This window comes from Garra rufa, chromosome 22, assembly GCF_049309525.1.
Source record: "Garra rufa chromosome 22, GarRuf1.0, whole genome shotgun sequence".
Classification (NCBI taxonomy): Eukaryota; Metazoa; Chordata; class Actinopteri; order Cypriniformes; family Cyprinidae; genus Garra; species Garra rufa.
The window spans coordinates 289,655-303,816 of NC_133382.1; the positions used below are offsets into that span (position 1 = coordinate 289,655).

At 39.0% G+C, this 14,162-nt stretch overlaps 1 protein-coding gene across 1 annotated transcript in view; it reads right to left on the reverse strand.

The window, feature by feature from the left end:
* Nucleotides 1-14,162, reverse strand: part of LOC141298294 (integrin alpha-X-like) — a 104,031-nt gene that overhangs the window by 45,042 nt on the left and 44,827 nt on the right. The window contains exons 4-11 of the mRNA XM_073828801.1: nt 13,104-13,215; nt 12,867-12,994; nt 12,608-12,756; nt 12,371-12,521; nt 12,109-12,259; nt 8,419-8,492; nt 7,489-7,597; nt 7,243-7,370 (exon numbers count right to left, since the gene is read on the reverse strand). Coding sequence (XP_073684902.1) covers nt 7,243-7,370; nt 7,489-7,597; nt 8,419-8,492; nt 12,109-12,259; nt 12,371-12,521; nt 12,608-12,756; nt 12,867-12,994; nt 13,104-13,215 — 1,002 coding nt within the window. The remainder of the gene's footprint in view (nt 1-7,242; nt 7,371-7,488; nt 7,598-8,418; nt 8,493-12,108; nt 12,260-12,370; nt 12,522-12,607; nt 12,757-12,866; nt 12,995-13,103; nt 13,216-14,162) is intronic.

Below are 14,162 nucleotides of genomic sequence, written 5' to 3' on the forward strand. Positions count from 1 at the left end.
AGAAAAACACGTTGTAACACCGGATAAAAGGAGTGAGGAACAAAGGACTATTTATACACAAAAACGGGGGAGTGGCTACAAACGAGATAATAAGGGGAAGTACAACTATGGGCAAGACTAAACCAAACTAATACTAAACCAATGGGGGGAAACAAGGACTAAACCAAACATACTAGAAACAGAGGGGGGAAAACACTAAGAAAACGGAACAAAACATTTGTTGTGGAGAGAAAGCAGCCTATTTGTGTTTATAATGTTTGTAAACATTTTGCTTTATTTACCAGTATTTTAGACTACATTATTTCTGATTGTAATAATAAAATGCGACATACAGCCTACTGATTTAGGCTAGGTTTTTTCCTCTCAAAATGCAATTTTATATGAGTAGTGTTTTTTTAACCATGCAGTAAACATTTTTAAATAACTTACTAAAAATACTTTAATAAATTCAAAGCATTGACAGCTTTTTTCTTTCGTTTACATATGGCCAAAATCTAGAAAAAAGATGATGCTGTATTGACTAAGTGCAAGAGGCTACCAGGGGTATTCCCGAAAGCAGGTTATGTGACAAACCCGGGGTAAGTAAGCAGATTACCTCAACTTTCAGAGAATGGTTACCTTGAGAATGGTGCCTGCTCGTGTTGCATTCAGTATTCAGTTGTTGCAAATAAATATGATTTATTATTATAAATTTTTTATTTTATTCAAATATTGTCTAATTTAGTCTTATTTACTATTTACTATAAAACTTTTTCACACTAAATGTGTCTAAACTTGCTTACGCTACCATTTTAAATAAATTAAAAAATATTAAACGCAATTAACGCGGGGTGGGGCTAGGATTGGCCATCTCACTCACAAGTCACGACTGTTAAAGAACCGCGTTTATTTAGAAGGGTTAGGGCTAGATGGGTTTTCTTAATAAAAGGCAGTGGGGGACAAAGTACATAAATTAAGTACTTGAGTAAAAGTACAGATACGTATAATAAAATATTACTCCAGTAAAAGTAAAAGTACTCCTTTTTCAATTTTACTCGAGTGAAAGTACAAAAGTACTACATTTTTGTGTACTGATAGATTTATTTAGCAATTTTATATAGGCTACTTAATTTAATTTTATATTAGCATATATTTTTTGTAATCCTACTGTTCAAAATGCGTTGGATTTTCCCAAAATAACCACTAGCCTATATGGAGTCAAGATATATTTTTGTTGTTGATATGGACTACATTGACAAGAGTGATGTAGTAACGTTCACTGTGAAGCTTACATTGCGATGTACCTGAGAGAAAACTGATTTGACCATCTTATTTTCACCAGTAAGAAAAACGTGTTTTAAAGCTTGTTGTTTTGCAGAACGTCACAGTAATAAATGATTAGAGAGTAAGGCCTGAAGTTAAGAAGAACATTTTCAGGGAAGTATAATTATATTTTCATATTTTTTTTCTTCTCAAACATTGTCTGTGGTGTAAAAGGGCATCACTTCTGACTTTGATAATTACTGTAGTTACCATGTTTTAAACATCACATCTTTTTTTCCCTCATATGTAATCTGTCTCTGTGGTTGATTATAAACATTTGGACTTCATATCTGAAAATTACCTCAACTTAGCACCAGCAAGCTTGTTAGCTAGACAGTTAGCATCAGCTAACAATATTTACTTATTTTCAGTATGGTTATGAATAAACATTCATATCTGTCTACTCGGCTAGTTGATCCAAACAATATTAAAATTGATACAGTTAATAAACAATATAAAAACAGACACCAAATAGGGCTAAATGAGTAGCATTTTAATAAAACGTTACAGCAGCGGGGAATGTGAACGTGCATGAGTTATTTGTGTTATCGGTGTTATTTTAATGTTTAGTTTATTGACCTAAAACATAGAGACAATGATGTTGATGTGTCTGCATTCAAGCATTTCAGTGGGCTTAAATATATCACCCTTTACAGCAGATTTAGTTCGCAAACAACTGACAGTTATAATAATTAATCCTAAAATTTCACATTATAACTCTCCCGGGTCTTATTTATGAATGCAGTTGACTGGAGACTCGCTCTAAACGAATCATTTGAATCAGTGAGTTGTCGACACGAGAACAGCTGCAATCGGATCATTCCAATTTGTGAATGAATCGTTTGTTGCGACTTGCGAACCAATTAAACAGGTTCATTGAAAAGAATCAGTTTGTTCATGAATCAGACACTGCTTCTGCATCTCGGAGCATGTGATATATTATAAGGAGTAACGACATGTTTTATGAAATGTAGTTAAGTAAAAAGTACAATCTTATGCTTTGGAATGTAGTAAGGTAAAATTAAAAGTCACTCAAAATAAAATTACTCCAGTAAAGCACAGATATTTGAAAAATTTACTTAAGTACAGTAACGAAGTAAAACTACTTCATTACTGTCCACCACTGATAAAAGGTACAGGTAGTTATATGACATTTATTATCATGGGGTTTATGTGAATCTTGTTTTAAGTTCACTTAAATTAGAAGTTATTTTTTAAAGTCTAATAATTGTTAACCCTCCTGTTACCCTAAAATCCGCTAACACCTTTTATCCACTGGGGTCAATTTGACCCCAAATTTAAAACCTCTAGAATATGATTTTTTTTTTTTTTGCTAAAAGGTTAGTGTCAGGTAATTGATGTCTTTGTTGACTACTTAACAACACTCTGAAACACACCCTCACTTTCACTGTCAAACACCTGTGACAAAATCTGACTGACAGAAAACCTTTGCGTAGAGGCCATTTTCGATTGAGAGAGCAATTCAATTGACAGTGGTTCTCGCAATACTACAGGTATGGTTGTGTTAGTTTTATTTTTAATTTTTATTATACTTAACATATAAAATTATAGTGCATATTATAAAATCATAGCATGTTATAGTGACCTCAATATCACCCAAAACAAATGTGTGTAATTTTTTTTATATTTCTTATGTTTTATACAGCTAAAAGAACCTGGGGTCAAATTGACCCCAAAGAACACCGATGTAACAAAAATGTGTACAGGGCATTGAACAAATAATATCATGTTACTTTTATGTTTACCAAGTTTTCCCCATTAAATTAGGAAAAGTCATTCAATCTGAAGCAAAAAAAAAGTCAATTATATATGTACATACGTTAAACATTGAATGGGGTCAAATTGACCCCAAGGATAACAGGAGTGATAGCTCTCAATTATACTGTAAATATTGAATGGTTATAGTCAATGGTTAACCCTCTGGGGTCTGAGGGTGTTTTGGGGCCCTGAAAAAGTTTGACATGCCCTGACATTTGTGTTTTTAAAACATTTTAATGACTAAAGTCTGATTACATTGTAATCAGCACATATTGGGCTACAATAATATGTAAGCAACATTAATGTACATGGTTGTGTTTTTGAGAAAACTATGTTTATGCGTGGTTAGTGAAAAACTAAAGTTTTGAAGTCACTGAAATAAGGTCATGAAACATACAGAATATTTGTTAACAAGACTTTTGAGAATTCTATGGGGTAGGCTAGAATTTTTTCAACCAAATGATGTGAAAATCATCTCCATCACTCGTTCAGAAAAAACAATATATTGATGTAATTTTTCTAAAACATGTTTTGTGATCGAAAGGGATTATTCATAGGTATGGCAATGGCCCATGAATGTTTAGCAATTCACACCTGAGAGACAAAAGAGCCCTTCCTAATGGCCCCATCAATGACTGACTTGACTAGCAGGTAAGAAACAATGTGAGAAGATTCAAATAATAGATTTTTAGATTATTTGTATTTTATTTACAACACAGTATAATCAAAACATACATAATGAATGTGAAAGACAAATTATTGAGCTCCCTGATCTAACCACACAGCTGTCCACAGACTTTGTGGCATTTCTGAAAACTTTTTCTGAATTCAGTTCAACAAATAAAACAAGTAAATCTTACCTGATATTAAAGTGTGTGCACAATTTATCTGTATTTGTACTGTATTTTTATCTGCATCATCTAAAGTTTGTACAGCGCTTTCAGAGGAAAACAGTTTGAAGAGACTCAAGGGAGAGACTGCAGGATTCATCTGTTGAGCAGGTTTCAGATCACTAAAAAACAACAAAAACAAAACATCTGTGAGCCTATTCATATTAGGAGCATCTATAATAAATAAATACACACACACACACACACACACACACACACACACACACACACACACACACACACACACACACACACACACACACACACACACACACACACACACTACCAGGCAAAGGTTTGGACACACTTCCCTTTTAAAGAGAATGACTGTTAGAGTATATAGTCATAGACATGTAAAAAGGGACATGTAATATCTGAGAAACTAATAATTATTGTTTAGCACTATATTACTAATAAACGTGATGTAAACATACATTCAGTGTAAGCACTCATATTACTTTTACACCCTACTGTTATACAATAAAATAAATAAATAAATATGATCCTACAGTAATAAACATATCGTCATAAATGCATCTTACAGTCATAAACACATCGTTTTCTAGAACATAAAAAATATCCTGGCATCTTGAGAGATGCAAAGCAAGCTAACGTACTTTATAATGTTTCATTATGTATATAGTCAGGAATTATAGTTTGGAATAAGTCTAACTAGTAAAATGTGTACACGTTTTGTCAAAGTAAATAACAGCGAAAGCAAGTAGGCAAATAAAAGTAAGACTTACTCATGTAAATGTCTCCTCCTGCTGGGTTTGCGTCGCATCGCGTCCTTCTTCTGATCGAGGTAAATATAAGTCTTATTCCTCACAGCGCGTCTTCTTTCAGAAACGAACTGTAACCAAGATGAACTTGAAAAGGTGTGTTGCTTTGTTTGCGGTGATGTGGGAGTTTCCTCGCATACAGATACTCCTGTCCTTGCCGCGCTTGTAGCACATGGCTAATTTAAATATCAAAGGATCTTCGCTCGTGGGCGTGTTCACATTAAATATAATTTGTTGCAACTGGATAGATTAGACATCCCCTTGGTTTCATATGGATTACTTTATCACAGAATATTTGTTTTTGATCAAACTTACTTCGTTTAAAAGCATACATATCAAGCTTTCTGTAGATACCCCTTTTCTGTTTGTGTGCCGAGTATTCACCGAGTTTGAATGATTTAAGTGACGCGTTTCTAAAAGCAGTTTGCGGAGACAGAGAAAACAGAGAAATCAACCTGTTGTATTTTTAGTGTCTTTTGCACTAATCTTAAAAAAGTAAGCTGGTTACGCCAGCGTGACCGTCTGCCCCAGAGGGTTAAATAATAGGGAAAAAATTCAGAGATACCAGTTCATATGTGTTACGGTACGGTGCTGGACTGACGAGACGAGAACATGATATCACAAAAAAAACAAAGTCTTTAATATAATCCAAGGAGAAGACTGGTCAGGAACAAGAAGAACATCCACACACCAAGAGTAAACATAAAGCAAAGACCGACAGTGTATTGAACTCAAAGACAGACTTTTAAAGGGAAACTAATGATTACAGACAGGTGCAGGGAATAACGGTAATGTGGGCTACACAGATCTACGGGGGGAGACAATGGGGAAAAACCAAGTAGACTAACAGACATAACTATAACAATATGAGTGATACTTTCCTTCATGCATAAAATAGATGGCAATAAACAAATATGAAAAATATACATTCTTTTTGTTGTTTCTACATTAATTTAAAGATTGGATGTGAAATTATTGCAATATAAAAGTACATTTAAAAACTTTAATGTCTAATTTCAGAAAAAAATGTGTGGTTAATTAGTTGTTTTTTTAATCGATTGACATTGTGTGTGATATGTGAATTATAAAGCACTAATATAAGTAAAATATAAGGTAATATTATATTATTCTAATATGGTTATTATATTTATTGTATTGGCATTTATAATAGTCATCTGTCTAAATTATAAAACACCATTATGACAAGGCAATGTGTCACGCTCCATTGGACTGTCTGTGTTGGTTTTGCCCATTGTCACACCCCCGTTGGACTCCTTAGTTGGTTTCTCCCTCTTGTGCCCATATTTGGTTGTTCCTTTCTTTATTAGTCATCACCTACACCTGTCAATGTCTCATTACCCTGTCTATATTAGTTATTGCAGTTCAGTGTGTCCTTGCCTGGTCTCAAGGTTGCTTTAGTGTGTGTTACTGGTAGTAGATATAAATAAAAGGATTTATTATTGTAATTTGTCTAATTTCAAACAGAAAATTTATAAGATTATTTTTCTGATCCCACTGGCAGATTATTTTGCTTGTTTTCTGAAAACAAGACAGTCATTTTTACTAGTCTGGAAAATCCTTCTTGATTTAAGAATTGTTTTAGATATTTTGGCAGGCAGGAAACAAGAAACACTGATTTGAAAAATTCTTAGTAAGAAATGCAATTTTTGCAATGAAAGTTTAGGTTAGTCGACCGAGAGGTCAGGGTTTAGCAGATGGTAAGTTAACCTTGCTTTCTGCAATATACCCCAGATCAAGACTCTCTTCATGTTTGTGTTTCTTTTTGAGAAAAAGGAGTATTTTTTCTGCTCAAACTGGTGTCTGTACTGTAGTAATACAGAGGAATGCAGGAACAGAAACGTTAAAATACAGGTTCTGCTCTGAGTAAACCGATTACATATTTTTTGGTTTCATTTAAGCTCTGCTTAGCAGTATGAAATTTGACCACTAATAAGCTGCCCCGCCATTGCACATTGGAAAAAAGGTTCAACTGAATGCAGTGGCTGAGGTACAAATAAGCAATTTGGTTTAATTTTCCAAAAAGCACAGGCTAGATGAAAATTTTCTGAAGGAAGAAAATCTGAGGAGCTCTTGGCATGTTTACTAGTATTAGAGTGAGTGAGGTAGTGTCAATGAATTGGTGTGATTCTATGTAGGCTTCAGACAAATGACACCCAAGGGACATTCCCATTGCATCATCGCTACACAGTGTAGAGAGAACCTATGAAAGGGAACTAAAATATTAGCTTACCATGTCTATAAATAAAAGTTTAAGATGACAAGAAATTGTGGTGATTTCTATCATTAATGCAGAAATGGGTGTGAGGCAATAGGGGAGGCTAATTTTATGTCTTTATGTCTGTAATTATACTAATGCCCTTGCTCTAGCACCACTCCAATATCTTGATTTATTACACAATTATTGTAAAAAGTAAAAATGATATGATGTTTTTATGTGTGGTTTTGAGCCCAAAATATAAATGAACTACCCTGGGAGAGTCCAGCAGTTTATACTGTGTGGCTTGTGATACAATAACTTGTCCTTGATGCTTGTATCTTGGAGCTCCTAGAATAGCATAGTTGGTGCTTGACACTGTTGCAACAGCCATCGAATAACCTTCAGACAAAATTCAATAGTTCAATCATTTACAAGTTCTGAGTTGTATTTGCTGTATATGAGAAACTAACTTTAAAGTCTTATATATTTTAGTTTTTTTTTTTTTTTAAATCCTCACCTAGATAGCTTTCATGCTCAACTCCTCTTTGAAAGAAACTGTTGGGAAAATATTCCTGATATCCACCTTTCCACTGGAAAGCTCCCACAGCACTCATTAACACACTTCCCTAAACAAAGCAAAACAAATCTGTAACTTGACTTGGAACATACAAAACTTCACAAGCTACTCCATACCCTTCTTTTATGTGATTCAAATTTGAGTGTAGTCACAATGGTACGGTTACGGAGTGCCCGTGAACCCCACTAGAGGGCACTCCAAAATGAACTCTCTTTTGCTTTGTGTTCACTTAACCTACCTTGTTTCACTCTTGTCTGTGTGTCATGTTCTCATTGGTTCCCCTATTCCATGTGTCCGTTTCTCATTGGTTGTTTTTGTCAGGAGACCCCTTGTGTTTGGTATAAAAGCCACTCCTTTCCTTCTGTGTTTGCTGATTGTTGTTTAGCCTTATTGTCTAGCGTTTATCTTGTTCCTTGTTTTTCCTAGGCTTGCCCTTGTGTTTTTTGATCCCGGACAGTTTCTTTGTTTATTGATTCTTTCCGCCTGCCCTGACTAACTCGCCTGTTATTTGGACTACTCTTTCAGATTACCTTGTTTGCTCCTGTTTGCCGGTGTTTTAACTCTGCCTGTTTTCGACCACGTTTATTAATAAAGCTTGCAATTGGATCTACTTCTCACAGTCTGTGTTACTGAACAATCAGCCAACCCAGATCCAGCAGCTTTATCCACCACCACTGCACCATGGACCAAGGTGTAACAGAACTCTGCCTGTATTCAACCATGTTTATTAATAAAGCTTGCAATTGGATCTACTTCTCACAGTCTCCATTACAGGTACAGTATAGCTTATAGTTTATTCCTATAAAATGTTTAAGTGAATATATACATTTATTAAGGTTTAGGATTTGGTAAATATGCAAAGTTATTTACATATGATGTGAAGGCTGTGCTGAATCCATCCTGTGCAAACTCCATTCTCGAAGAATCACCCGAAGACTGAGTTCCTACAGTAAAGCAACAGAAGTTATTGACATAAATTATTGATTCAAATTAAAAGCAGCTATAGCTACGCAAGATTTTGAAAGATCAGGTTAAATATCATTCTGTTCTGGTTAGCAGTATTAAATTTGACCACTAATAAGCTGCCCTGGCATTGCACAGCGGAAATAAAGATGGTACACTGACTTCAAATAAGGCAAATGGTCTCGAACTATTCTTTCCCATACTCCCCAGACGTCTCTTTGATGAGTATTTACTGTAAATTTTATAAGCGGGTACGAAATTGTGCAAAAAGGATTGTTTTATGGCAACACTGTAAGGGGCCCCAAAGTCGCAAAATACACAAAATGCTACAGGTTATGTAACCATGGTTCCCTGAGAGAAAGGAAAGGAAGGGCATGATGTGACGTGACGTGACATGTGGCCATGTATGGTGACCAATACTTGGAATCTGTGATCTGCATTTAACCCATTCAAGTGCACACACACTGTAGTGAACACACCGGAGCAGTGGGCAGCCATATTGCTATTATTGCAGTGCCCAGAGAGCAGTTGGGGGCTCGGTGCCTTGCTCAAGGGACTCACCTTATTATTGAGGGTGGAGAAAGCACTGTACATTCATTCCCTCCACCTAAAATTGTTCGAGATGCAGCATCTCTTTCCCTCTGGGAACCAAGGTTACCAATGTAACCTAGAGCCGTTCCCCTTCAGGAACTCAAGCTGCATCAAAACACATTGAGAATGAGGTGCCCACACTGCCTGCCTAGTGTGGAAGAGCACAGCTAGGGCAAGAGAACAGAAGAGACAGGAGTGGCTCGGATATTAAGGTCGTAGAACCAGCATTACAAATTTCAGGCAGGGACACACCTGACCTTGGAAGCTGCCATACTGTGGGTGGACTCTTATGCCCCAGAAGAGTGGGGAGATCAGAGGACTCATAGGCAAGGAAGATGGTATCGGCTATCCACTGACTAAGGGTCTGCTTAGTTGTGGGAAGACCCCTCTTGGAAAGACCGCAACAGACCAAGAGGGGTGTGGAAAGCAGCTATGGCCGCCACTTACACATTTAAAGTGGAGGGGGTCAATTCTGCGGCAAACCAATCCTGCAGGAACTCCAGCACTGAACCAGCTGGACTGGGTCAAGCTGGTGGTTGTCGCACCACAAAGTGAATAAGTTTCACGTTAAGGTATAAAGCTCTGGAGTGGAGCGTGATCTCCACAACCTTGTTTAAGAGACCGTAGGCTATGAGCTGGCCCCTCAGGGTCCACACCCACAGCTTCCACTGCTCCAGACAGTGGTGAAGAATGATGCCCCTGTCTAAGAGGAGATCCCTCCTGACAAGAATCTCCCAAGGAGAGCCATCGAGAAGAGAGTTCAGGACTGAGAACCAAACTGGGAATGGGGCCACTAGGAGAAGGCAGAACTTTCCAGAACTCTGGGAGCTTAGTGATCTACGCAAAGGCGTACAGACGAAGTCTCGGCCAAGTCTATGCCGTGGCATCCAGTCCCAGGGAAGATGAGAACCAGAGGGGACAGTGTGAAGTCTCCTGAGTCACAAAAAAATCTACCCGAGCCTGGACAAAAGCTCTCCAAATAAGCTCCACCATGTCGGGGTGGAGTCTCCATTCCCTGGGTCTCGGCCCCTGCCTCGACAGAATGTCTGCTCCCTGATTGAGACTCCCAGGGATGTACACTGCTCCCAATGAGAGGAGTTTTCCCAGGGCCCAGAAAAGGTTCTGGTGCGCCAGCCTGTATAGGGGGTGCGAAATTAAACCTCCCTGGTAATTGAACTTACTAGTGACCCATGTGGCCACCCATGACCGCTCTCCAACTGGTGAGGGAGGCATCCGTCTTTAGCGTTACATGACAACAAGGAGCCCCATCACCTGAAACTGATGATTCTAGTTCGAAACGAGTGTAAATGTTTCATTCAAAGGGCATTATGATGATGATGCTGCTGATGATGATAAGCCTTTATTTGTCACATACACTGTTACACGCAGTGAAATTGGACCCCTCCGACCATACACAGACATCACAATTTCGGGGGGAGACAGGTCAGTCGAGAGGTAGCATAGGAAATAGGAAAAACAAGATACATCAGGAAAAGGAGGAGGCGTAAAAAAGCCCCTCTCAGACTGTCCTTCAAGTAGGGCAGTGTGAGATCGGGGGGGAAAAAAGCCCCAGCAACAAGCACATAAACAGGACATAGACATAACATTGCAACAGGGGATGGGGGCAGGGGATGTGGAAATAGTCCAATGTAGACAACAGCCATTCGGTCCTGCAGCTAGACGCGCCAGTCACAGACCCGCCTACCCACACCGGGGGTAAGAAGCACGAAGGTGTGGGATCTGGGGAAGGCAGTGATTGCTCTATCTGTAACTGTGTGAGTATGTGTGCGTGCACTGTGTGTATGTGTAAGCCTGTGAAGTCTGGAGTCCAGTCCGCAGCAGGTGTCCTTGGAACGGGGAAGAGCATCTCGTTATCTTGTTCTCCGAGAAGCACTCTTAAAGAGTGTTGTCTCTTGTAAGTTTCGTCTGTGTGTGAAGATGATACAGGCACCGGTACAGTGCAAATTTCAACAGATTTCCCCTGCTCAGGGAGTAGAGTGCAATGAATACTGTGTAGGGATAATGTCAATTGCAATAGAATTAATGCACATAGCTCTCTGTTAATCAGGTGTGTTAACTAAGAAAGACATGCAAAATATTTAGTCGCAGAACATGCTAGAAGGCACAATCGGAAAGACCATGAGGAAGACCCTGTCTCCTTAATATTGGATAGGGTCAACTACTCATGGTTGCCATAGACCTCCCAGTGACATGGATGGTCTCCTTGGTGGCACGGAGAGAGTCAGTGGCCAGACGGTGCTCGAAATACACCAGCCTCGAACACCAGCCTAACCTGCTGCTGAGTACTCTTTGCCCACCAAAGCAGAGGTGGTATGCAGTGGATTGGAGAAAAATGTTGGGGCCTCCAGGGACGATGCCACGCTGGGAGACAAATAGCTTGCAAGTGTCTGTTTAACCCAGGGTGTTGGCCTGTAACTGTTTGTGCTCACCCCCACCACGTTGCAGTAAAGAAGAGTGGCGGGACTGAAAACATTGACCGAAAAGGGCTTCCTCCACAATCTCAACACCTCTGCGTGGAGATCGGAGAAAAACGCCAGACCCCGACATGGAGGTGGCAGCTTTAAGCACAAAGAAGCATTTATCTAGTTTGCCGCTTGGCTGGTCAGATAATTTCTCCGCTGGACAATTGATCTTAAGCTTGGCCACAGCGTGAGTCATCACCTCCACAAGCTTCTCATACTGGACAGACTCAGACCCCCAGTCTCATTGACAGCCTCCACATCCACCTCCTTGGAGGACGAGATGCACTCTCCATTGGACTGATTGCACATGTGTTTCAGAGTGTGGTCATGCTGGAGGTGTTTTCAGTGCATTATGACTCAGTTGCCTAAATGGTACATATTTGCACTTTTGTAAAGATATCACTTCATTATTGTACCTTTTTTCCCTAGATTATAGAGGAAATCTGTTCATTTATTCCAAAAAGATATATCTATACATGCATAAAAGTATTTTCACACTTAATTGCATTGTCTTCTTACATACCTTCAATGGCAATAATATTCTCTTCCAGTTTTTGAAGAATATTATTCAGTGCATTAAAGTCTGTCACTTTGAACACATGATCAATATCTGGATCAGAAGCAATTGTTGTCAACTCCTCTTTTGCTCTCCAATCATCAAAAGCATTGCCAACCTAATATATACATAAAATGCTGAAACATAGCTTTTTGTAACATTTAAGAATTAGGCAAAACAAAATAAAGCATTTAAGAATCTAATGAATAACATGTAAATAAAAACATACCCCAATTGCGAATCGTGCTATGCTATTCGCCTCTGCCTGTGATGCGGCATTTGACAATAAGTTCCTGTCATGTGACTCGCCATCAGTAATAACAACCAAGATTTTTTTTGCTGATGATCTTGCCCCTCCAGCTGATGTAAATAACTCATTCCTGGTATTTAAAAAATATTTATAAGATATATTGCATAGTATTCCTTTTTTTCTTCCAGATTTATAATAGTAACAAAAAAGTCTTACACAAGTTTTAGGATGGCATTTGCAGTGTAAGTGCCACCTCTCTTGTATGGTATAGCTGTAACCTTAGACTCCCATGTGCTGTCTTGAATTTTGAGTTGATTGAAATTGTAATGAATTTCACAATTAGAGGAGTACTGTGCAATGGCAAACTGTAAAACAACAATGGATAGAGTCTCATTATGTGCTCTATAATACCACTCAGTTATGTATTTGTTAATTATAAAAACACTTCTTAAAACAGTAAAGTGGCTACTTGTACCTGTCCATCCCGCTCAGTAAAACGATTGATCATGTTTATCACAAAAGTCTTCATTGTCACAAAATTATTAGTCCCTACACTCCCAGATCCATCTAATAGAAAAGCTATGTCAATCTGATCCGGACAGTCTGGAAATGAAGAGAAGCATGAGTATATACATAATCTGCAGTAAAGTTACATCATCATAAAGGAAACTAATGGTACTTAACAAAATTCTCTGGTGATCATCATGTTTACCTCTCAGAACGCTGGGTACTGGTGGCTTAAACACATTGTTTTCTTGGATAAAGCACATGCCATTATAGGTGGTAACTGTCTCACATTTCTTTGGAATGGTTGGACCACAAATCTGGATGAGATGGAATAGTAAAAAAAGATTTCACTTTGATAAATGGAATACAAAATTAAACACTAATAACAGACCATAATACCAACCACATTTTATTGTTCTGAGCAAGTCTAGTTCCCTTCCGGAGGGAACTCTATGCTGCGTCCTGGTGGACACTATGGGAACTGCCTTCAGTGTTACCGGTTCTGAAGCTCTTATAGAACAACGACAATGAACTTGACATTGGCCGGCGCCAGCCTATGGCGTCATTAACAAGGCGCCTACCAGTATAAAAGGGGCGCTTGTGAATACATCAACCATCTTTTTGTCTTCAGACTCCTTGTTCTAAGCGTGAGTAGAATGACGACTCTCAGAGTAAAACAGTTTAGGAAGTGTACGGATCCGTGTCAGAGAAGTCTGACACTTGATGACACACACAGCCTTTGTGTAATGTGTTTGGGTGAAGAGCATGCGCGCTCTATTCTTGAGGGAACAGAGTGCGTTCACTGTGAGAGCTTTTCTCTTAAGAAGCTTCGCTCTCGTTTGTCCCTTTTTTCGAGGGAATTGGGACATTCATCTGCCCCACGCGGCTCGGGTCCTGCGGCAGCCGAGGCTGCCCGGCGATTGAGATCGTGGGGTTCACAGGTGGAGCTTGCTGACGAGTTTGAGAGAGGGGTTTGTCTCTCACGCTCGCCAGTGGCTGACGAGGGCGCGCTGCTGGATGAGGATGTATTATCTCTTACATCCTCCGATCCAGCGGCTAGTGCTCTTTTGGCTGCAAGCCAGGGCGAGCAGGAAGTGGCTGATATAGACGAAGAGGAATCTTCTGAGTGCATCTTCTGAGTGCCCTTCCTGCCTGCCCCGCATATGAGGAGTTGATGGCCGTAATGGAGCGCGCCACTGTGCGATTAGATCTGCAGTGGAGGCGCGCGCAGAGAGAGGATGCTCATGGTAGATTAGATGAGCGA